At 40.9% G+C, this 23,365-nt stretch overlaps 1 protein-coding gene across 1 annotated transcript; it reads left to right on the top strand.

The window, feature by feature from the left end:
- Window positions 1–855: 855 nt before the first annotated feature.
- On the top strand, window positions 856–22,749 carry ccdc69 (coiled-coil domain containing 69). The gene is made up of 9 exons (XM_085417716.1): window positions 856–1,002; window positions 11,590–11,653; window positions 15,497–15,666; window positions 16,207–16,294; window positions 16,725–16,798; window positions 17,721–17,822; window positions 17,926–18,045; window positions 18,708–18,805; window positions 19,404–22,749. The coding sequence occupies exons 1-9, from the start codon at window positions 982–984 to the stop codon at window positions 19,570–19,572; spliced, it is 906 nt and encodes a 301-aa protein (XP_085273842.1). The 5' UTR covers window positions 856–981; the 3' UTR covers window positions 19,573–22,749.
- Window positions 22,750–23,365: the final 616 nt, after the last annotated feature.

Genomic DNA, 23,365 nt, shown 5'->3' on the forward strand with positions numbered 1-23,365 from the left:
TACTTTTTTTTCAAGATGTGAAGTAATTTAAGGTCCAGAGGGCGTTTCAGAGCCATTACACCCTCACTTTATGTTGAAATTCAGATTACTCATAGATTATCTGGTGCTCTCAGATTAATTTTGTTGTGTAGGAGTTTCCTCAGGATGAAATAAACCGCTGAGCGGGGAGGGGGGTGGGGGTTAAGGCCTTACACACGAGTTTTCTGCATTACCATAACGGTTCCCATAGACAATAGAGTCGCTACTGCGCATGGCACAGTTTTGATATGCGGCTACTTTCAAACGCTGTGGGAAAATAGAACTGCGATGCTACAGCCGTGACAGGAGTGTGAAAGATTTCTGAAGTCTTACAAGCTGGTATTAAAGTGATGTGTAAATTTACTGTCCAGACTTTAGTACAGTGTGGAGGAAATGCAGTCTGAAGATTTATGTTCTTACTGTTCAGATGTGAAGCTGGACTTATTTGCAAGAATAATATTATATGAAAACAAAATAAAATGTTATCCACTGAATAAAATAAATAATAAAATATATTAGATTTATATATTATTTATATTCTATATAGATAATAAATATATTCGTTTTGGGATGTTTTGGGATTTTTGACCTTTTCAGAAATTTGGATGTAACAGAAAATAAGTCCGAATGCTAAATTGTTGTAAACAATGTAGTGTCTGAATTCTTTTGCCTTCTGAGTGGAGAAAATTATTTTTCTTTTTTGTGTGTAGTCAAATGTTAATTTGAATAGTGGAGGTGGGAAAAAAGTTCGGACATTTCCCTTTTTTTAAAGAGATGATTGTGGAAAGAGTTCCTGATTGTCTCTGAAGGCAGCAAAGGTAAGCCCTGCCCTCCTAGCCGGCTGCTGTAGCGGTGCGTTCATGCGACTTTTTCCGGAGTGTTTGAAAGTTGTCAACAGAGAAGCAGAAGAAGGAGCAGGAGATCAGCGGCTTTAACGGGACTGCGGAGCTCGGAGGAGGAGGAATGGGCTGCACTCAGAGCAAGGTGAGACACACGGCCAGGAGACACTCGCGGACCCCGCCGGCACAGCTCTGCTTTGTCTTCTGTTTTTCTGTCGCCGGAGGTTCATTAACAGGCGGTCGGCGGCGGCGAGACGTGCCGGGAATGAGCGGCGGGGAGCGGACTGTATGTCCGCGGCACAGGCATCGTCTTTACCCAAGTTTAACCGAGTCACAAACACGGCGGCAAGTGGAGATTTGGCGCTAAAATGTGGGGAAAAACAGCGTTTTCCTCGTCCTGAACATCTGTTTCTAATCTTGAGTTTGAGTTTTCCCACGATGCTCCTTTCTAAGAAGTGACCTCAGACACATTCATTTAGAAACTTCTCTGAAATCCTCCAGTGTGCAGATAAAGTGAGTTTATTTACGAGCTTAAAGCAGCTTTAAGCTTTTAGCACCAAAACGTGCTGCAGTGAGCTCGACTTCCCTCTGTGAGCCTCACTCAGCTGAGAGGTTTGATTTAAAAGGAGAAGTTATCATCAGTTTAAACCAGCTGTGCTCACGGGCCACAAACGGTGGCTCAATCCAGCACAAACCAGAGCACAAAATGCTAAAAACACCTTTCTGCTCATGGTTTTATCGCTGCACTCTGATAGAATTGCTCTGCATCACTCACAGTTCAATTTAATGCTTATTTATCACTCCCTGGGCCTCTGAATTCATCCTTTCTTCTGATTGGCTGCCCCTCATAAGCAAAAAGTTTGAAGAGTTGGAGTGGGACTAATGTGCCTGAGATGACCACATTGGTCATAAGATGATACTTCTTACAGGAAATGGCAGTGAAAACTCCAAACATTGTTCCGTCTTTCTTTGCAGAACCCTTGTTCGGGTCGTGTCGGACTCTCGGTCGGGATGTTTCTGAGTTTGCGGCTGCAGTTTTTACACTTTCTGAGCTGTCGACCTGTTCACCTCCATGTGCGGCTCAGCTGTTGGTGCTTAATACGTCTCTGCTCTGTGTGTGAATCTGCGGAGTTCGCCCGTCTTGTGGCTGTAATTCTGCCCCACTCAGGGGTAAAAGTGAAGTTTGCCAGCTGTTGTCTTCCACTGGTTATTGATAGAAAGTGACAGCGCCACTAAAACTTCACACAGTGCCCGAAAGGAGGTCCGGGGCCTCTTGTTGTCCCGCCGGCTTGGACTTTGATATCACTGAAGCTGAATCCTCTCTGATCCTTTCAGCGAGCAGGTTGCAGCATTTTTCTGAAACTGAGAGAAAGTTTATCAGCATTTTGCTTTCTGCAGAGATTCAGAGAAAAAGGTTTCCAGCTCCGTACTTTTGATTTTGGACTGTGTTAGAGTAACTTTGCACAATTTAAAGTTACCCTTATTTATCCTATACTGGCCCTTGATGCATCCTTTACTTCGGGTAAAGGATGCATCAAGGGCAAGATGTTTTAGCTCCTCCCCTTTAAGGATTGACTCAATTTATGTGGCACAATGATGTTAACTGCTAATTCTGAGATGGGACATGCACATTTTTTTTGTCACATGTCACATATGCCCGTCTTTTATTTACAGTCTGTGCTCATGTCCACCTACAATCGTAGAAACGCCGACGCTTTTTATAGCATCGAGTAATCAACAGGAAATGTGATGACATCATATATTTCCCAAACTTCATGTGGTATCTGCTAATGTGGGGACCACCGGACCGCCCCAGCTGCTGTTGGACAGTACAGATGTTTTGGCTTTATCTACCTTTGCATTTTGTGTTTAGTGTGACTGATTGACCAGCTGAGACATTTAGACTTTTCCATCCGATTGATCCGGCTAATGGAGCTCCTGGTATCGACGAGCTGCAGCTGAAGCCTTCGGTTGGCGCTTCAGAGTGATAACGCTGAAGTTGATGGATAATTTGATGTTGATCCTGGTTTAAATACCTGCCTCGGGCACATTGCTCCATCGCAGAGGCGGCTGAAGATGCTGTTGCATAACACAAAGCCGAGTAAATCTTTGATTAGCTCAGAATAGAAAGAGGCGTGTCAGAGAGGCTCGGAGCCTGAGAAGGAAATCCACACTCACACTGACGGCTTTAATAGCATTTCAGATTAAAGTAGACTTATTTACACTGCTGCTCAAATACCACCTTCCCCACTAACATCCACAATGATTTATGAATGATTCCTATAACTGTTGTCAGTCGCAACATTTCTGCTTATTTTAATATTTTTTTAAATAAAAATGAAATGGATTTTCTATCAGCAGTTAAAATTGTGAAGTTTGGGATTGAAATCTCTTTAAGCCTGCTGACGCGTCCACACAGCGATATGGAAACTAAAAATCGTAGCTGCAAACCCCTTTGAAACCCTACACTGTAACACAATGCTGTGCAGTGACTGCGATTGGTCCATTTGGTCCCATCGTTTCCTCCTGTTTCCTCCTTCTTTACTGCTGCCGCCATTTTTCAAATGGACTGGAAGGGAACGGCCGGTGGTGACATTGCAGAGTCACTGCGGTATCTGTGCTCGCTGTGCTGAAGGCTGTATACAGAATCACTTGTGTGACTGGCAACAGTGCCGTCCCGTGCTAGTTCACGGCTAAAACAGGTGAAATGTGATTAAACTAACCTTTAATTTGTATCGGTAATTACATAATGTGACACCATATGTGTACAGCGTAAAAAGCCAACATTCGAAGTATGATTTGATGATTGAAGAATGTGATTAATGTAGACTGCAGGCTCTTACACAAACACAGTACGTACGGACCTTATTTAACCTCGTCTGTTTTCTTTCTTATTGAAATGAGAGCGCCGTATTGATAAAGTTATGGATATAACTGTGAATAAACTGTTAAGGACGTGCATGTAGGAAGCTTTTCGCTCAGTGAGCATCGCGTTGTTGCTCACAATTTTATGCTAGCAACCAGTGAGCTTTCCAGGGTGTGGTTGTCTAGGTAACCGTGCATTTACTGCTCTGTCACGTGTAAATCAGCAGTATTCTTCACTCATTGGTGTCAGTTGCGTGCCTCACAGTGGGCAAACTTAGGACCGCCCAACTGCTTTATGTTGCTGAACGTCACCGACTCTCTACGGTCTTTGGTCACCACGTCACTGCTCTTCACTGGACGCCTCTTTAGCACGACTGGTATCAGTCTGGTACGACTGTTAAGTTAACAAATTTGGAGTCATTCTTCTTTTTAAAATGAAAACATGACAAACATCTGAGAATGTAAACTAGATTTATAAGTAAAATAAGTTAAGTTAGTTAGTTGCTCCTTTCTCTGCTCTGTCTCGCTGCGTGTGCACCTCCTCACACACGGAGTGGAGCAGCCAGAGGAGATGTTTCTAAAGAAGTTGGATACAAAGTAACCACTGAGCCTTTTAATCGACTCGTTGTAGCCTCGGACACAGAGAAGAGATCTGATGCATGTAAAGGTGGCTGATTAAACCAGAGTGCTTCTGCCTGACAACAGTAAAGTTGAATGTGTTTATTGGTTTGTGATGGGTGGTGGAGGGAAACAGCTGAAAGGACATTTTTCTGGACCTTTGAGCTTGTTGATCAGGTGATTTTGATTATTTATTTATTTATTTTCTTTGACCTGTAAAGGTTTTTATAACAGTAATGAGTGCCACTCCTCGCTGTGGGTCAGAGAGGCTTCTCAGACTGAATCTTATAAAATCTTTAATCCTAAACACGCGTGAAGGCCTCGTGGTGAATCCACAGCTGTGATTGTTGGAAACATGTCAGTAGCTGTTGCAGCTCTATTCAAATATATTCAAACCTCTGACTATTAACGCCGCTCGTGTTGCTGCTCTGCTTGCGTGCAGTTTGTTTCTCACCTTTGGTCTTCTCGTTCGCACCCGTCCAGTTGTTTCTACCAACAGATGGTGTGGCGGTTCTCAGAGGTTACAGTTTTCCACCGTCTGGACTCCAGACAGAGCAGACGGTCTGTTTTAAAGATGACAGGAGAAGAGTAACGTGGGTGGAGGAAGATGTTTTGGAAATAAGAGTTGGCAGGACTCGAAGCTTAAAACTCGAATACCTGAACGCACTTCTGCTTGTTCGGTTTCTGCTCCCCCTCTGTGTAACCTCTGTGCAGTAAAACTATCAGTTCACCACATGAGTTAAAATAACAGGAACTAATGAATACTGATGAATTCAGCTTTGAACCACTGGTAGAAATGTCAGAAGGAATAACAAATATCTGGATTCTGTTTTTATCTACACAGAATTTAAACATCTTCTCTTTTTCCCAGAAAACCCCACAAAATAAACCGTTATAAGTGATCTAAAAAGAATTTTGTGAAGTTATGAAATACTCTGGCTGTGTCTTAATTGGATGAGTTGTTGTCACTTCTGTCTCTCAAAACAGATGCTGCGCTTTAGTAGCGTGTTACCGCGGTGCTCTGTAAGAAAAAGCCGATAGAGGGCAGTATGTACGGGAAGTAGTAAACAAAGTATAACTAGTAAACTGTTCAGGAGTACTTTGAGGTGTGGGGTCCAGGTTTTAGGAGGCACCTCTGAACTCCTCTCCCTGTTTCTAAACTACGCCAACCGCCAGAGGAAGTTGATGTCATCTGCTTTCATCCACAACCTCATTCTCCTGGTTACTACCAGTGACATCAAACCTGCATCACTGCTAACACTGCAACCACCTGCCGCTCCACCTCTCGCTGTGTGAGCAGGAGCAGCTCCATCCTGACCTCCAGCTGACTTATCTTTTAAATGGAGACCTTTCATCTGCTCTCACTTGTTCTAAGCACACACCACGCTACACCGCCACGTGGTGATGAAAGTTTACCCAGAATGCACTTTTTAAAGTTTGCTCCAGTGATTTATCAGAGATCAGATCAAACACCCTGCTCTGATGGATCCTTCGTGCTGATGCTCAGAGTCGGTGTCAAAAAACAGAAACCAGGTTTAGTGTTTAGAGTGGACGTGAACCTGGTTTTAGCAGAGCTTAAATGTGTTCTAGTCTTATAAATATCATGTAGGCTTCTTTAGTCTCAGGGAGGCTAAACAAAAAAGCTTTAAAAAGTGTGAAACTTTGAAAGTCTTCACAGCGAGAAGGTAAAGTTTTGCTCGGCTTCACTGAATAAACTAAAATTCTTTTTTAGAAAACAGCTGATTCTGAGGATGTCCGGTGGGATTGTTCATGGCACAGAGACCATTTCAGCATTTCATTGTTTACTCGCTCGGCTGTTCAGTTGCTGCAGTTTAACCCAAACTTGTTAATCAGTGTTTTTTCCTCGCGGTGGAGGTTTCGGGAGCAGAGTCTGGTCTCTGCTCCGTGAAACCAGGCCTCTGTTTCTCTGCAGGCAGGTTTTTCTCCGAGGTGAAGTGTTGTTTAAACACAGGAGAGGAATCTCGCTTCTGATTTATGGCCATTTTAAAAAGTGAGGGCCTCCACAACGCCTGCAGGAACATATGCTTCTCCTCACCACCACCTTCCTCCTCCTCCTCAGGTTGAGTCCACGTCGACGTGTTTGAGCCAGAGATATTTATTGTTTCTGCTTCGAGTTTAAATAAAGAGGGTGTCCAGTTTGCAGAGCAGAGTTTGAAGTGTTTATATAGCGTGTGTGTGTGTGCGTGTGTGTGTGTGTGTTTGTGTTAGGGCGTGATTGTTTGGCCTCAGTGTTTGAGCAATAAGATGGTGTGAGGCAATACAGTAAGCATTTCAGTGTGTGTTTGGATACACGCCTAACTTATGCAAGAGTTTGTTTGTGTGTGTGTGTTGCTGGGATTGAACAATGCTGGTTAAGTAATGAGTTGCGTGTATCCTGATCGATATTTTTCTTTCTTTAATGGGATAAACGAGTTTTCGGCGTTCCTTTTTTTCCCCTCTCGCTGAAGTGATGCTGGCTTCCTGTGAGCTGCTGAAAGATTTACGGCGGTTTACGTTGACAGATCCAGTGATGACTGTCATACAGATGCTGCGGGAAAACAGGGGTTCAGTATTTGCACACAGATGCTTCAAAACAGGGAAAGTCTTTTTAATGGACCTTAAGAAAAAAAACAAGGATTTACAGCCAGATTGTGAAGGCACACATGCACCTTCACCTGCAGGTGACTGTTTCCACAGTTCATGCTGGACGTGATGTCACAGCGTGTCTTCCTCCCATCACCACTGGGTCGTGGCAGATGGCCGCCCCTCCCTTCTGCCAGAGTATTCTTCCTGTTGTAAGGGAGTTTTTCCTTCCCGCTGTCACCAAAATGCTTGGTCAGGGCGGACGTCTGATTGTTGGGGCTTTCTCTGTTTCTCTGTATTATTGTAGAGTCTTTACCTCATAAAGCGCCCTAAGGCAGCTGTTGTGAATTGAATTTCTCAAGTTGCGCGTTTCTGCGATCGCCATCCAAAAACCAAATGTGATTGCGAAGGCTGGCTCTGACTGTTAGCTAATGACTGGTGATGAGTACTTGGTGTTTCCATACCACAGATAATCTTGTATTTTGAAACGGGTTTAAACAAGATTTACAAAATGTATATATTTTTTTAAAATTCAGTATGACTCGAAACGAGTGACGGAGTCCGTAAACTCAGCAGGGGCGTGTTTACAGAGTCTGTCGCCATCTGGTGGCCTTCAGATAAAAAGCATGTTTAAGTCACTTCTACGCTGGCTTCTTTTTTCCCATCTAGAAGCAACATCTGTTTTTTTTTATTTTTTTTTATTTATTACATCTTTGTTCCTCTCGCTGTAAACCCAGACTCACTTGGCCCCACCGCCACTCTCCCTCTGAAGCCCCTCCCACAACCTTCCTGCACCCCAGCCTGGCTCTCAAAGCTCTCCTCTAGTATGGAGGGAGACATTGAAATTAGAATAATAACTTGAAGTTTAGTCGTAATAATAATGGGCAGAAGAACAGCTAGAAGCTTGTCAGTGTAATTATTCCATAGTCAGAACATGCGTTTATCTATTTTATATCAGCTTATGTCTTGTTGGATTAAGCTCTACTTCAGTTATCTTAAGTGCGTAATAAAAGCCTTTATTGTCCTCTCATGGTTTCATACTTCAGAGGGTAGAACAGTCAAACTGGTTTAAGTTAGATTATGTTCTTTTTAAGAAGTTTTTAAGAAGGCTTTCAGTAAATCACTTGATCCTTTTGTTTGTCTGCTCCACCTTTTCCAGGTGCAGCTGCAGGTTTTTACATTAAAAGCACTTCATTCGTGTTAATGTTGAATCGTTTGTTATATTTTTGTAGCTCCTCACCCAACACCTTGTCACAATCTGAAGTCTTTTTAATCTTTCTTTTGGGATTCAGACCTGCCCCAGGTCGTGGATCGTCTCTGTGCAGGCCCCGAGCGGCTGCAGGTCGTTTGGTTTTCAGCAGCAGGAACAGCCGTCTGTTGTCCTGCAGCAGCTGAAGTTATGTAACACACAAAGAAAAGAGGGAAAGTTTCAGCGCCAGTCATGTGGACACTAACGAGACGCTTTCATAACAAACTCCCTGCTCCAGTTAGTTACCTGGACTCGGTCAGATCGTAACACTTCACTTCATGTCTAATTATTATGGGATGTTATCAAAGCTCATCTCTGGACAGGTGGTAGTGTACATCAAAAGCTCAAACCTTCCCTGACTCGGGTTTCTTTAAACTCAAAGTGTTTCAGATCTTCCTTTCTCATGAGTTGCTCAGCATTTCTCTTCCACCTCACCATCATGTGGTCAGAGGCGTTCACACCAGTGACCTGCTGGAGGTCATTTTGTAGCTCTGGCGGTGCTCATTAGGGCTGAAGGATTATGGAAAATAATCTAATTGCGATTTTTTGCCCCAATATTGCGATTGCGATGCGATATGCGATTATTTTTTAAGGTCTTTGTCTTCTGTATTATTAAACAAAGACAAGTAATACATCATATAGTATGGCCAATACTATATTACATTAATTTTAAACTGTTCTTTCCTGGAAGACAGACCTCTGTTATGATGACATGAGGTGATGCATGAATTGATGACTGACATTTTTATTTAACTTCTTCAATCACAACAGTATATTTGAACATACACAATAGTTTATTTTTAGCTTACAAACATCTGAGCATAAAGTGCTGACAAGGAACCCTGGTGTAAACATTAAAATGAAAGTCAGTACAATGTGCAGATTGCAGAAATATACATAAAAAAAATCAGTGGCTTTACCACACTCAGTTTTTCGACATCTGTGAACTACTAGACAGTCATTCAATTAAAAAATAATATTAAATAAATAAAACTAATAAATAAAAAATACACACATCTTACTGATCTCTGCAGTCAGTAACATTACACATAAAGTGCAAACATAATAGCAATTGTATAAACACACACACAAACGCCTTTAAAATTTAAAGGCGTGAAATTGGACGGTCTAGTTCTGATTAGCGTCACCGCTGTCTCGGTGGAGTTTAATAAACTCGGCCGTCTGCTTCTTGCTATCTAAAATATAACCAGACACTGGCGTAAATTCTCGACTGTCTCATACTTCTGTTTAATAAGTTTTCTGTTTGACGTTTAGTCAGCTGTGTGAAAACCAAGGAGGAACCCACCCGGGGGATTAATAAAGTTTTATTTTATCTAATCTAATAACTTTAATCTCAGCCAAACCGATTTACTCACGAACAAACAAAACACTGAAAAAAGCCCAACAATAACATTTTTAGGTTGTCTAAGTGACTTATATATTACGTTTAACCCGAGCAGCGAAACTCCGCGGTGATCTGAAAATGATGTGCCGGGAGTTGTGCCGTTCTCGGCCGCATCAGTAACCCTCGAGCTCCCGGCTAGCTGTCGAGCTGGTGGGTAGCAGACGCCTCTGAAAACGTCGAAGCACTTTTGCAAATATGGGATATCTTGATAAACCGAGCAGATATTTGATGTTTACACAACTACTTTCTCGCCTGAAAATATGTTAAAAGTTTATTTTGTGACCCAGAAAGATTAGTATGAGTAATTTTAAAACTTAGTAGCGGCCGCCATTGCTGGAAACTGGAGTTTGGCTGGGCCGCGCTATGAATTCTGGGATATGGTAGTAATTTGGACAGCCTTCGGTGCGTCGCTGTGACGTAATCGGTCTACAAATGCGGCCTCAGGAGGATGCAGTAGGGCTGGGCGATATGACCCAAAATTCATATCTCGATATTTTTTAGCTGGATGGCGATATAAGATATATATCTCGATTTTTTTTTTTTTTTTAAGCCATAAGTTAAGAACAAAAAGAGAGTTCTTAGTCACACTGTGTCCCAGATGTCACACGGGCACTTTTATTTACATACAGCGTAGATGTACATGAAGAAATTACTCAAAAATAAATTATCAGCATTTATTAAATAATCATGGTCCATAAATAAAAGAAAACAATGTTGTTTTTGTGCATAACAAAAAGCTCACAATTGTGCAGTCAAAATGTAAACTAATAGACGCTGAGCGTAATAACAAAGAGACAGATTTCACAGCTGCACCACGTCTCTGAACAGGTGCCATTTGTGGTCCTTATACACACACAGTACGTATCACTCCGCGAGGCTCCTCCCCGGTAGCCGTAATCCTCCGACATCAAGCCGTGCAGCTCCGTAGCTTAGCAAAGTCATATTAAAACATTTTTTGACAGATTGCTGAGCGCTGTGTACCACATAAAATCGGTTCGCGGTCAGTAAGCACAACCAGAATTCATACATAAGGCGCACTGTCGAGTTTTGAGAAAATGAAAGGATTTTAGGCCGTGCAGCCCCTCCGGGCTGCATGTCGTTAGCGCGGTTAGCTCGCTAACACGTTGACGCCGTCCAGCCCCACGCACGGGGCCATCCGCGGTAACTCGCTAACGGAGATTTTCCGCTTTCATCTTGTCATTGCCTGCAGGTGAAGCTATGGGGGAGGCGAGGCCGAGTAACGTTGCGTAGAGACAAAAGTGGACGAAAGAGAGGCAAACCTGCGGCTCCACAAGTATAATTATAACGTAACATAGGCTATATCGATATAAACGATATTGCCACATCTTATATCTCGTATGAAAATATATCGATATTTTAAAAAAACTCGATATATCGCCCAGCCCTAGGATGCAGCCCATGAATTTGGACATGTCCAGAGTATAATCGCAGCCTTTGCGGTTAGAAAATTGCACTTGATCATGTCGCGATATTATTGCAAATGCGATATATCGTTCAGCCCTAGTGCTCATCCTGTTGCTCCTCGCACAAAGGAGACATGAGCCCTGCTGATGGGTTTAGGACCTTCTGCCGCCCTGTTCAGCTCCCAGAGTAACTGCCCGTCTCCAGGAGTCTCCTCCACGCTCCTGAGACTGTGCTGGGAGGCACACCTGTTAATGACATGTGGAGATGGACTACCTGTGTAACCCCTGCAGGGTGCAGGTATCGCCTCATGCTATCAGTAGCTACACTGACACTTCCCAAATGCAAAACTAGGGGAAAAGAAGTCACACAATGTTAGCTGGGAGAAGATGTGAGTGGGCTCCAGCTGTGAAATCATTCCTGTTTTGGGGGTTCCCGTTCTTGCCCGTCTAGTGCAGCTGAAACTGCTACTTAAGTCAGTATCCCAGAGGTTTGATGCCATTCTCTGATTATTTTTAATAATACATGTTCATTAAGAGGAATTTGAACCTCTGTTTATTTACTGCAACGTCTCCTTTTTGTCTTATCAGAAGAAAAGCAAAGGCAAGAAAGGAGAGAAGACTCAGAAGGCGAACATCCGCCAGGATGATGAAGGTGAGTATATTTTGTGCTGCAGACTGGTTTCCTCTTCACTCTTCTTTCGCTTCCTGTTTGCTTCTCTTGTTTTTCTGAACCTAATGTCATGAGAATCAGTCTGACTGATGATGAGAGGTTTCACTTTCACTCTGCTGTAATGTGGCTGTGGTTGCGTAGAGTCATACTTCATATTTTAGTAGTACAGAGACTCCTTTTTTTCTGAGGAAAAAGGCCCGACCTCTTCCTCTCTGAGTGATGTCACAGAATTGTTTCTATAGAAGTTCTCGTTTCTGTTTTTGGTGGGATAAATGCATGTGTGATAATTACAGCGTGTTCTTCTCCGTAAATGGGCTGGTATTTAGATGGTGACACAGATTTTTGTAATTCTGCTTCTGTACACTTCCAGTGAAAATAAGCAGCTGATATATGACTGGTTTCATCCTCTTTTTTTTCTAAAAAAATAAATAAGGTTCGCTTAGAAAGAGGGTGAGGAACTTGGTCATTCGGGAGGAGGTCAGAGTAGATCCCATGCTCACCTGTACTGCGCGGTGTTTTGGGCTTGTCCCCAGGCCACAGCCAGGACACTCCTGGAACGGGAAAACCTTCGAGTCACCTCAGAACTTGCTGGAAAAGAGCTCTGACCATTTCATACATAACAAACTGCCATCTTAGTTTATGCTAAGGCTTTTTTTAATGAGCCATCAAGCTGCCAGGCGCTGCAGACGAAAATGAGCCTGTGCGCAGATAAATCTGTTGCATGACAGACGAAAGAAGTCATGCTTCCTGGCCTGTCCTAAATAAACAGAAACTGAAGTGACATCATCACCAGAACGTTACAGGTGTCTGTTCACACCTGTTAGGACACCTTTATCTCCCTCTAACAGAACACGTCTTACAGTTTTACCTGTTCAGGTTTTTTACCTGACAGTTTAAAGGTCGAATGCTAACGGAGCCTTTAGCATAGCATTGATTTTATGCTACTGTGTTTCTTTTTCCTTATTTGGGTCGAAGGTTTAGGCTAGTTCTGTTTATGCAGGACAGATGTCTCCACCTCAGACACATCCATCAGTTGGAGCAGATTATTAACATTTTTCTTGCTTTCGCTGCCTCGTAGCCGGACACTTAGCCTGTTAGTCTTAGCCTCGCGTTTATTTTATGTAAGCGTTATTTTACGCTTCAGTAACAGGGAATCTAAACATGCTTGTCACCAATGAAAAAAGCATCCATAAAACAAGTTCATGGATGTTTTTTTTTTTTTTTTTTTTTATATAAGAGTTTTCAAAAAGTTCTCTTTAAACCCAGACTTATTGTCAGTCATCTATTTTCTTCCATTTATCCAGTTCAGGGTTCAGGGAGATCCCATCATAGGGCAAGAAGTTGGGTACACCCTGGAGTACATTGCAGATCAGCAGTGAGAATTTATCTGATAGCACTTTTAACGCAGAGTTCAGAGGGCTAAACAACAATTTAAAGTAAATTAAAAAGAAGAAAAGTCATTCACAAATTTAAAATACTTACATGGACAAAAGAGTACATCAAATTAAATTTAAAAACAATCCGCTAGTAAAGAAAAAACCCCAAAAGAAATAGAATAAAGACAGTTTGCCCAATATATTCACCAATATTAAGTCTTGCCGTATCAGTTTTAATAATGGCTGATGAATGAAAATGAAAAATGTAAGTAGAGACTGTAGAAACACCCTTCAAACCTGTTACAAGTGATGCTGCATAGTTTGCCCACCAGAGGGCGCTGTGCAACTTCCCAGCTGGTAACTCTTGTTTGGAGCAAACAACAACCAGCTGGTTGGAGTAAACAAGTAATCCACAATTTCTTTAAACTGCATTACCATTTTATATTAAGGGCTTACAAATGATTACACATAACAAATATGTTTTATGCTAAATATTGGCCCATATATCTGACTTTGAATGAGTTAAATATTATTGGTACTAGCCTTAAAAATCCTGCATCGGTCAGCCAGATAAAATGTCACAAAAAAGGCAGAATCATCTTAAATAGAATCAAATCCATAGAAATGGATGTAATAATGCAGTAACAGGAAAAAAGTGACCTTTTTAACAGAAAAATGAAATTAATCTACGTCAAATAACAAAGCTCGACTTATTCATTATTCTTGTTTTAGGTTTATTAAATATTTTTATGTTATTAATGAAAAGATTTAAAACTATGAAATGGAATAAAACTACAGAGTTTAACATGACGTAGTGCCATATGTCTCATGTTTCAGTTCAGCTTTCCAGTGTGTGGCTTTACTCAGCCAAATCATGTGACGGTCCTATGAAAACAGACAATATTCACATTTTTACGAGCTCCAGTTTCCCAGCAGTGACAAACGAGCTCTGAACGATCATCCTCACACTGATTTTTATCAGAGTGACTGAATCAAGCAGCTGCTTTGAAGGTTTGACTCACCGCTGACGCTCGCTGCACCCTCATTTCCTCCTGTTTACGAGCCGCTCGTTTAAACTGCAGCGATGGAGGAAGACGTGTCGTCATCCTGTGAATCACTAGCTGGAAGTTCACCTTAAAAACAGCATATTTGCACATTTATTCATTCATTCATTTATTCATGTTTTTTTTTTTTTGTTGTTGAAAATTTCACTGTTTCAGCTCTCTGAGTTTTAGTTTAAATCTTCTCTTCCTCTCATGTTAAATTGTCTCCACGTGGATTTTAAAGCTTTAAAAATGCGACTTTATTGCTCTGAACTCCGTCGGGTCTCATTTTTCTGTGTTTACATGCTGCTGCAGGACCTTGTGAATAAACTCAAATCAAAGTAAAGCTGGTCTTTGTCTAAACATCAGACAGGCTCCGACCTGTTTGCGCCTGAATTTGAACTGGGATTATTAGAAAAATACAGATATTAAGTAAGGCCTGAAAGCCCCGTTGGCTCCTGGTATTAAAATATGTGGCAGCTTGTTTTTGACTGTTTTGTTAATGATAACCTTCGTTGTGTTTGTGACAGCTGAAATGTGATCGGGTTTATCCAAACTGAAGACGTCACTGAAACTGAATGAACAGATCGTGTGTCTGCACGTCCGTGCTGTAATCAACGGGTTGAAATAAGAACTGCAGTGAGAAACACTTCCTCCATACAGGTGTGATTCATGACCGTGTGTTCTTGCAAGGATGAACTTCAGCTTTAGACCTTGAGAGAACATTTTTTCATGATTCCCACGGTCATTAAAAAGTATGAAATTAAAGTCAAGAAAAGTGAAGTTTAGAAGGCCTGAAAAACGTTACAATATTTTTCATAAAAACAAATTTGCAAAGTGCTTCACAGCTTCAGTAACACATTAACAAACAGGACATACAAACTATGAACTTAGTGTGGCTTTTCCAACGCAGATTCTGATTAATCGTAAGGAGATTGATAGGTAAAAATAGTAGAAACGAAAAAAAATTTCTTCAGTCTTTCTATTGAAATATTCTTTTTAATATAAAATTCATCATAAAAGCTGGGAAAATGCTGTCACGGCAGCCAAAACATTAGTCAACCTATAATGCCTGTAGTTCCGCTCTCTGCCTGAAGAGGGCGGTGTGTTTTTAGTTCCACTCTCTACCTGAACATGGTGGTGTCTGTAGTTCCACTCTCTGCCTGAAGAGGGCGGTGTGCTTCATCTACTACTTTGCGTTTGTGTGGGAGCCCCGTCAAAACCCTGTCCATTAAGCTAGCAGTGTCCAAGCATTCTTTTTTTCTTTTTTTTTTTCTTTTCATACCGCGCCCCCCTGCAATGACTGCGCTCCCCCCCCCTCCCTAGGGGGCGGGCCCCACACTTTGGGAACCTCTGCTCTAAAGCATGTTTGTAACTTAAGGTCATGTTTTTGTGCCGGTTGGCAGGTAAACGTGCGTCAGGTGAGCCGGACGTCTGTCTGGAGAAGCAGTTGGAGCGGTTTGAGTGGCAGCTGAGGATTTTAAGGGAGGCCAATGGGAACCCAGAGAGGGTGGAGTTACTGAAAGACCATGGTGATGAAGAACTGTGTGGCCTCGTACTGAGCATCCTCGATAAGGTGAGATGTTCTTCTGATTACTGACCTGATTATCTGGAATCACTGATTTTCATTGTTGATTGAAAATAAACAGTGTTCTCTGTTTTGGGTTTTTTTTTTTTTTTTTTTTTACCATCCAGAAATTAACAGCCGAAGAGGTTTTTCAGTGTGTAGGAACTCTTAGGTACAGCAGGTAGTACTGTCATCTGCATACAGAGTGATACTGAATATGGTGCTTATGAAATATAGACTCAAAGTGTTGTGATGCTGAAAATAATGAGGACCAAAAATAGTGCCTTGAGGGATGCCATCTTTAATAAGGTGGCATCCCTCAAGAACACGTTTCTGTGTTCTGCCAAAGAAGATTTTAAAAAAGAAGAAAACTAGTGAATAGACTTTTTAAAAAGATGTCAGTGATTAAAAGAGCACAGAAACCAGTCAAGTTTCTTTGTAAAACACAGCAGGTTTTTGGGACTTCATGTGTCCTGTTTTATTGACGCCTGCCCTCCAACTGTCTCATTATTTTCCTCTTTATTAAACTGAATCTGTCCTGACTTCCAGGTGAAAACGGAGACGACGGCCGATTTGAACATCCTGCATGAACAGAAGAGTAAATCTGCTACTGAGGAGCACGAGAGGCACGTGGAAGGTAATGCACAGCAGATGGCTGGAGAGTCAACACTTATATCTGCTGTATTTGTTTAACGATTTGTGATTATGGGACCACAGACTTCCCCTCCTGCAGAGAGACCCCCAGGATCAAAGAAGCAGGAAATGACTAAGAAGCAGACTGGATTCTCTTTTCTTTTGTCACCCTGAAGTCATTTTTAGTCTCCTTTTGGTCATTTTATGTGTCTTTGTGGTTGTTTTTGTCTCTTTTTTCTTGTCTAATTAGAATATCTGTTATAGATAAAAGAACCCGACAAACACAAGTGAAGCCACTTTTAAAAAGTAATCCTGTATGAGTCTTGTTAGATGTTAAAAACATTTCGCCAAACTTCTTAGCTATGGTCTACATGTGCCTGTTTGAGGTCATGTGATGCTGGGACTATAAACCGAGTTTGTGTTGTTTCCTGCAGAGCTGCAGAGGAGAAACGAGCACGAGAAAAATCAACTGACAGAAAAGTTTCAGGCGGCTGAAAACGTTCTCAAGGTAAACGTGGAAACGACGAGCAGTGTTTTTGTGTCTGTTAATACAGTCTGAAAATCAGCCGAGAATGTAAATGAAATTCTGTATTTAACGACTAGATTTAATTTCATTCTTGATTTATCTCACAAAGTCTGCGTTTCCTGTTTGTGTGTGAGTAATTTTGTTTTGTTTTACCCATTAATTATTAAGTGTTAGTGAAGCTCTTATAACAGTCTACATTTTAAAAGATATGGTTCCCACAGTTGATGCACTTGGTAAAAGCGGTAATTGTAATTTCAAGTATTTGTAGCTGATGAAAAGAACAAATATGTGAAGTAACGGTGAGAGCGGAGATCGTTTGTATGATACAGACCTCAGTTTCACTAATTCGAGCTTAAAGTTAAAGACATAGCCTGTATATAAAAGATTCCATGTTTGTCTGTATATATTAGACTCTGTGTTTGGAAGCCTCGGTATGAGCTTAGCTTTTAGTGCTAAGTCATCAAATAACGTCAGTTAGCTTGGTTATTAAACTGCATAAACTGTATGGGAGAACCACACAGGCACCTGCTAATGGCAATGAGCTGAATGAGTGTTTTTATTTGATTTTTTTTAAAACACTGAATCCAGTTTGTTCTAGGGGGAAAAAAGAGAAACAGCAGTAAATTACAACAGTAATAATCTGTTTAATAATTCTGGTGATCCTTTTAAATTGTGTGAATTTGAGGCTTCAAAGGTTTTGCATGGACATATTTGAGTATATTTTGCCCCTTCTGGGACTGAAGGTATTGAATTAGTTTCTGTAAGCAGCAGTGTTAAACATACCTGCAGAAACCCTCGGAGAACTCCAGTAGGGGGCGCTGTTCTGGATGTTAGCGTGTTGATGTTTCATGTATTCAGTAACCAGGAAGAAGCTGAATTAAGTGTTTTTGTTTTGTTTTTGCAGGCTAAAGTGGAGGAGCTGAAGGCAGAGCTGCAGGTTTACAACGAGCTGAAGAGACGAGTCGAAGAATCGATGTTTAAGAAGGACCTGCAGAGGAATATACAGGTGTGTGTGTTTACATAAAATTAAAGTTAAACTTGTGTTTGAAGTTAAATCAATTTAAACCACCTGTAACTACAATATTAAAACTCTTTAATATCCTGTTTAGGCTCACGGGAGCCCAGGTGCATTCTGGGAGTCTGAGCAGGAGTCCCTGGTGTTTGTGATTGAGATGAAGAGTGAGCGCGTGCAGGAGCAGAACAGGAAGCTGCAGCAGATGGACACGCTGGTACGTGATGATGTTTAAAGAGTTTCTGCAGGCGTGAAGCTTTTACGTCACCTGTCCGTACGATGACGCCGAAGCTGATGTGGACGTGATGAAGCTACAGACACCAGATACATGCTGAGTGTTAGAGCGAGCTGTGTTTCATGGGAAATGATCTGAGTTTTCTCAGATGTGCAGGAGCTGCTCTTCTTTTTTATTGTCAGCTATAGTTTTTGTATCCGTTCAGAAGGTTTTATACAAAATATATAATAGCAGCTGAAAGCTGCAGGCTTTAGAGAGGCCTGTGGATATCAGAGAAAACCATTTACCTTAAATCTTTAAGTTCTAGACCCATGCTGTTTAAAAACAACTCTGAATAATTAATTAATGCACCTCCTCAGTAAGATAATCGGTAAATGAGCTTTTTAAAATCCTGAGTCCAGAGTTTGCAGAGAAAATGCAAAAAAACTTTTAGTACAAAGACATCTCTTTGTAGTAACTGTGATGTTACAAGACTTTAAAAGTTTGACTTCATGTGCTGAACACTGCAGAAAACCTGAACTTTGACCTCAAACTCCATTTCATTCCTGTTCAGTTACATTTAATGTCTTTACGTTTCCTTGTGTTTGTGGGGCTCGTTCTTTCCGCGACGTTCTTCGTCTTCATGCTCGTCTCATGATTTTCAGGTGGAGAAGAATTTGGCTTTGGAGGACCAGATCGTTCACACCATGCAGCAGAACGAGGACCTGAGGGTCCGGATAGACAACTGCCAGACTCTCATTCAGTACGTGCCTGAATATTTAATAGAGTGAAGAAAGCAGAGCAGAGGCATGAGTGTGCTGCCACCTGCTGGACGGAACATCTTCCTGCAGGAGCGCTTCAGTCAAAATGGGCTGGTGTTAGAACAGTTTAATATAAGGAGGTGCATTTCTTGAAGCTAAAGGAGCAACACATTTTGATTTAGTGATAGTAACTGATCTAACTTCAGATTCAACCCTCAGAAAAACCTCATTAATATTAGAGAAGAGTAATTTCTTATAAAACCAGACAAACCTGAGCAAAGTTCCCACCTGACCCTCTCAGAATCAGCTGATCTCTGTTTACATTAACTTTACTTTATGCTGAAGTACTGCAGGTTTCAGCTTTCAGAGCTACGAAATGTGTTTACATCCACTCCAAGTGTCACAAGCTAAAGAAGATTTGTTCTAAAAACAACTTTGAGCACCAGTTTAAAATCTGTGAGGCAGAGCAGCCGAAACAAATCAGTATCCTTGGATCAGTGCAGTCTGTTGCTCCGTTTTCTAGGAAACATAAAGACGTAACAGAGGTCCCCAACCACCTTGTCCTTTCTCAAATAATTTTCCCTTTCCTCCTGTTCTCAGGCAGCTATCGAAGGAGCAGCAAGACCTGAAGGTGGCGCTGGAGAGGCAGGTAGCATCCAACCAGAAGCTTTCTCAGGAAAAAGAGCAGCTGATGTTCAAGCTGAGACACAGGGACTCGTGCCCGCCCATCCACCTGCCCACCGTGATGCCGGAGGTCACGCCAAGATGACCGACTGCGAGTCTGACCCTGGATCTTTTTCCGACTAGCAGCCCGTCTGGTTTCATTAACTGAGCAAAAGAGTCAAACAGAAAGAGTGGCCAACCCTCCGAGTTCACGTTAGAGACTCTGGAGCTCTGACTCTGCCTACATTAATGCTGATCAACGAGAACATCAGTTTCACTGCAGCCAGCGGATCTTCTGCAGTCGATGAGGTTTACTGAACAACTCTGGATCCTCTGAGATCACAGAAAGCTTTGAGCGTTTACCGCTGTATGCACGAACTGTTTGGAGCCAGAGAGACATGTTTATTTTTGTTTTTCTGGCATTTTCTAATGACGATCATCGGTTTGATGGCGGTTTAAATGCTACAGAAAGCATGAAACTGAGATACTAGGAACAGAGTTTTATTTTATTGCAGAGCAAAAACGGACTGATGAGCGTGGCAGCACAGAAATGCTCATTCTGTCCGTAACATCACGTTATCAGTTAACTTCACTCCACTACTTGACTCAATCTTGAGTTCAAGTCCAAGAACTCCTGGTGGCACCATAAAACCTGCATCATATGCTGCGATGCTTCGTCAGGTGTGCTTTTTCAGGTCTAGGCCTTCAGCTATTAATGACTTTCCTTTTTGAATTAAACCTTCAGCCCATTATCAGTCTAGAATTTATTTCATAAATTACATCCAATAACAAGCAATTTTCGTGTGACAAAAGCCATAAAACTTGACTAATTTGATTTCTTTTGCTGACTAACTGTTACTCCAGTCACTGTATCCGTAGGTATTACGGTTCTGGAAATTCCAAATGCCAATGCCAAAGTGCCTCCCATCAGGACGCCGAAGTGCTGATCAAAGATCTCATGAGCGTCTTTGCTGAAGTTGGAGCCTTGCTGAGTTGAACAGTATTTGATGCACGTGAAGTAGCTGAAGGTTCAAACGTATTAAACTTTCTCCAAGGACTCTGCTGGGAACCAGGTTTGTTGATGGTACCAGAAAGTCTGAGACCTCTGAGGTTTCAAGGGTTGTAACAAAGGCCTGTTTTACTTGGATGGTTAATGCATTTGATGAGCTTCCTGAGGATCCTAAAGAAAAAATATGACTAGTACTTGATAGCTTTCCAGTTTATTAGTGTTTTAGCGTTTACCTTTGTGCCTTTTCTAACTGCAGGGACTGTTTTTCCACTTCTTTTATCCTTTTTATTTCCAACTTGCTCCTTTCACTAATAGTCCACAAAATTAAAAAACAAAAAACAAAAACAGGGATATCTCTAGAAACTACAGACCTGCTGGCTCTGTCTGGAATTATTTTTTTCTTTTCACGTAAATCACCCCAGTTTCTACTGGTAACTTTCGGCTGTGGGTTATTTTTCACGAGGTAGTATTTTATAACACCAGTAGTAAACATAAAAGTGAGCAGAGGTTTAAACCCCGAAAGGACTAGTACAGTTATCGATGTAGGGTGGAGCAATGGAAATAGAAAGGTAAATACTGACACCAGTTCACACCTACCCTGTGCTGGAACAGTGCTTAGTGCTTTGTAGGGAAGTCTTTCAGGTTTTTCTCTCATTACAAACTTCTGCTTGAAGGTTCAGATCTTTTTTTTTTTATTTTTTTTTATTTTTTACTGTAGTTGGTTCTCTCAGTTCTTTCCAAGCACTTCTATTTTTTTTGATGTTCAATTGAGATCACACTTTTCATTGTACAGCATCAGTAATTGAGTATTTAGGAGCCAAAAAACAAACTGCATTAAAGGTTATTAAAGCATTAAATGGGCTTTCAGATCAACAGCCATAGTTTTATTCGTTAAAAAAAAATTACACGCTATATATGGCACGCTAACATAATATCTCATGCTATTGTCTTTTGGTTGGAAAGCGTTGCAATAATATTAAGATATGTTAGCTGAATGTTAAAACCTAGCACCAGAGCTTCAGTGAACACCTCTGTAAGAGCTATCAGTGCTGGTTGTTATTGTCAATTAGGGATTAGCAGTAAATTATTAGCATGTTAGTCGTGTGTTTACCCGTTAGTATATTAATATCCCCAGGAAAAAAGGTACATGTCAGAGTGCTAGCACACAATACTTAATAAAACACACATTCATATCTTAACCTTAGCAAGCAGAATGGTTTAAAGGGTGAGGTTTATTTTATTTTATTTTTTTCAACCAACTGACTCTGCTCTATTAGTCCGTGAGCTATTGTGGCAGGTAGGCTAACTGCTAACATGTTGGCTGGCTCCAGTAATTAGCTGTGTAGGCTTAGCCAGATTGTTCTGGTTGTGTTCATAATATATTAGAGTGAGCATGCTTATCATGTTCTTGATATATTTACTGCTTTTATATAACCATTTTATCATGTGTATTTGTTAAAGCAGTTTAACCACAGAACATCAGTACTTTTCCTTTCTACATCTCTTTGTTAGTCAGTTAATCTATCCTTTTAGCTGTGTTATCTAACTGGTAATATGCAAGCTAGCCACAGTAGCTCACAAATATTAGCAGACAGGCTGTTTGGGTGTTTATTGTTTTAAGTTATTCAGTGATGTGATGTAAACATTGAGCTAAATTCTGCGACCACTTAAAATAGTTATCTAAATCACATAAATCTGAAGTGTCCTTTTCCATGCATCTTTGTGAAGCTGTTAGTCATTTAGCAGACAACGAAATGCTAACATGCTGGCATCTGCCATTTTGCAGGATTCCTAAAATGTCTATTTCAGTAACAGGCACATTTAAAGCTTGAAAAGTTTAATTTTCACAAGTAAATACTTAAGAACAGTCACAGAAATCTAATCACTGCATACAGTCTTTGAGTCAGTTGATGAATTTTTTTTTCCTTTGTAAGATTTGAAAAATATTGTTATCTTGTCCTTTTTTTTTCCTTTTTTTTTTTTTTTTGCATGATGTAAGTTTGTATTGCCAAAAAACAATGTCAGTGTTGTTACAGCTCTGTATTTTGCACCAGCACTTTGACCGCTATTTTTACCAGGCATTTATAGAGATTTACATATTGTACAGTTTAGATTTTTTTCTTCTTCTCTTTCCTACATGTAAAGAAAAAAAGTAGTATGTCTTTTTGCAGTCAAATGGAAGTCAAGCGGTTTGCTTTCACAGCGTGATGTAAATACACTCAAATGTTTTCTTTGTTTTGTTTTTGACTTGTTGAAATAAAAATCTGTAACTGAGTTTGACTGCTGTTAATAATTTCATCTGAGATTACATTTTTACTTACATTTGGATTTGATCAAGATGTAATATCGTACAGAGAATGAAAATACTTTAAAAAACAGTTTGTATGTAATGTTAAACTCCCTAATAAACTTAAAGATAAAGTATAAATTCCTAATCTTAAACATTAAGAAGAAAATGGGCAGGGGGAGGGGGGGACTTTCAGTGGGTAACAGGAATATTATATATATTTTAGTGAGGAATTTGAACTAAAATTCTTAAGTACACAATAACAATAACAAAAAAGACACTAAGAACAAGGAGAACGAGCAGAAAATTGTTACTAAATGATAAAGATTGAGTTGTGTAATGCTGATCTGTGACCACGAGGGGGCAGCAGAAACCAGCCACTGGAATACAACCTGTGAATGTGATCACCACCACAGGCTTTCCCAAAGACATTACATCACTAGCTGATGTCACTGGGAGCTAATGCTAACATTAAACTAATGCTCAGCAGATGACCATATACTAAACAGTCTTATTCTGAACTGAGAGATCCTTGGCTGCTTTCAGGACGTTTACATATTTAAGTCATAAGAATATTCCAGGAAATATAATTCACAAATAGGA

Source organism: Rhamphochromis longiceps, linkage group LG2 (assembly GCF_057381845.1).
Source record: "Rhamphochromis longiceps isolate RC_006_pf linkage group LG2, R_longiceps_female_GT1.1, whole genome shotgun sequence".
Classification (NCBI taxonomy): domain Eukaryota; kingdom Metazoa; phylum Chordata; class Actinopteri; order Cichliformes; family Cichlidae; genus Rhamphochromis; species Rhamphochromis longiceps.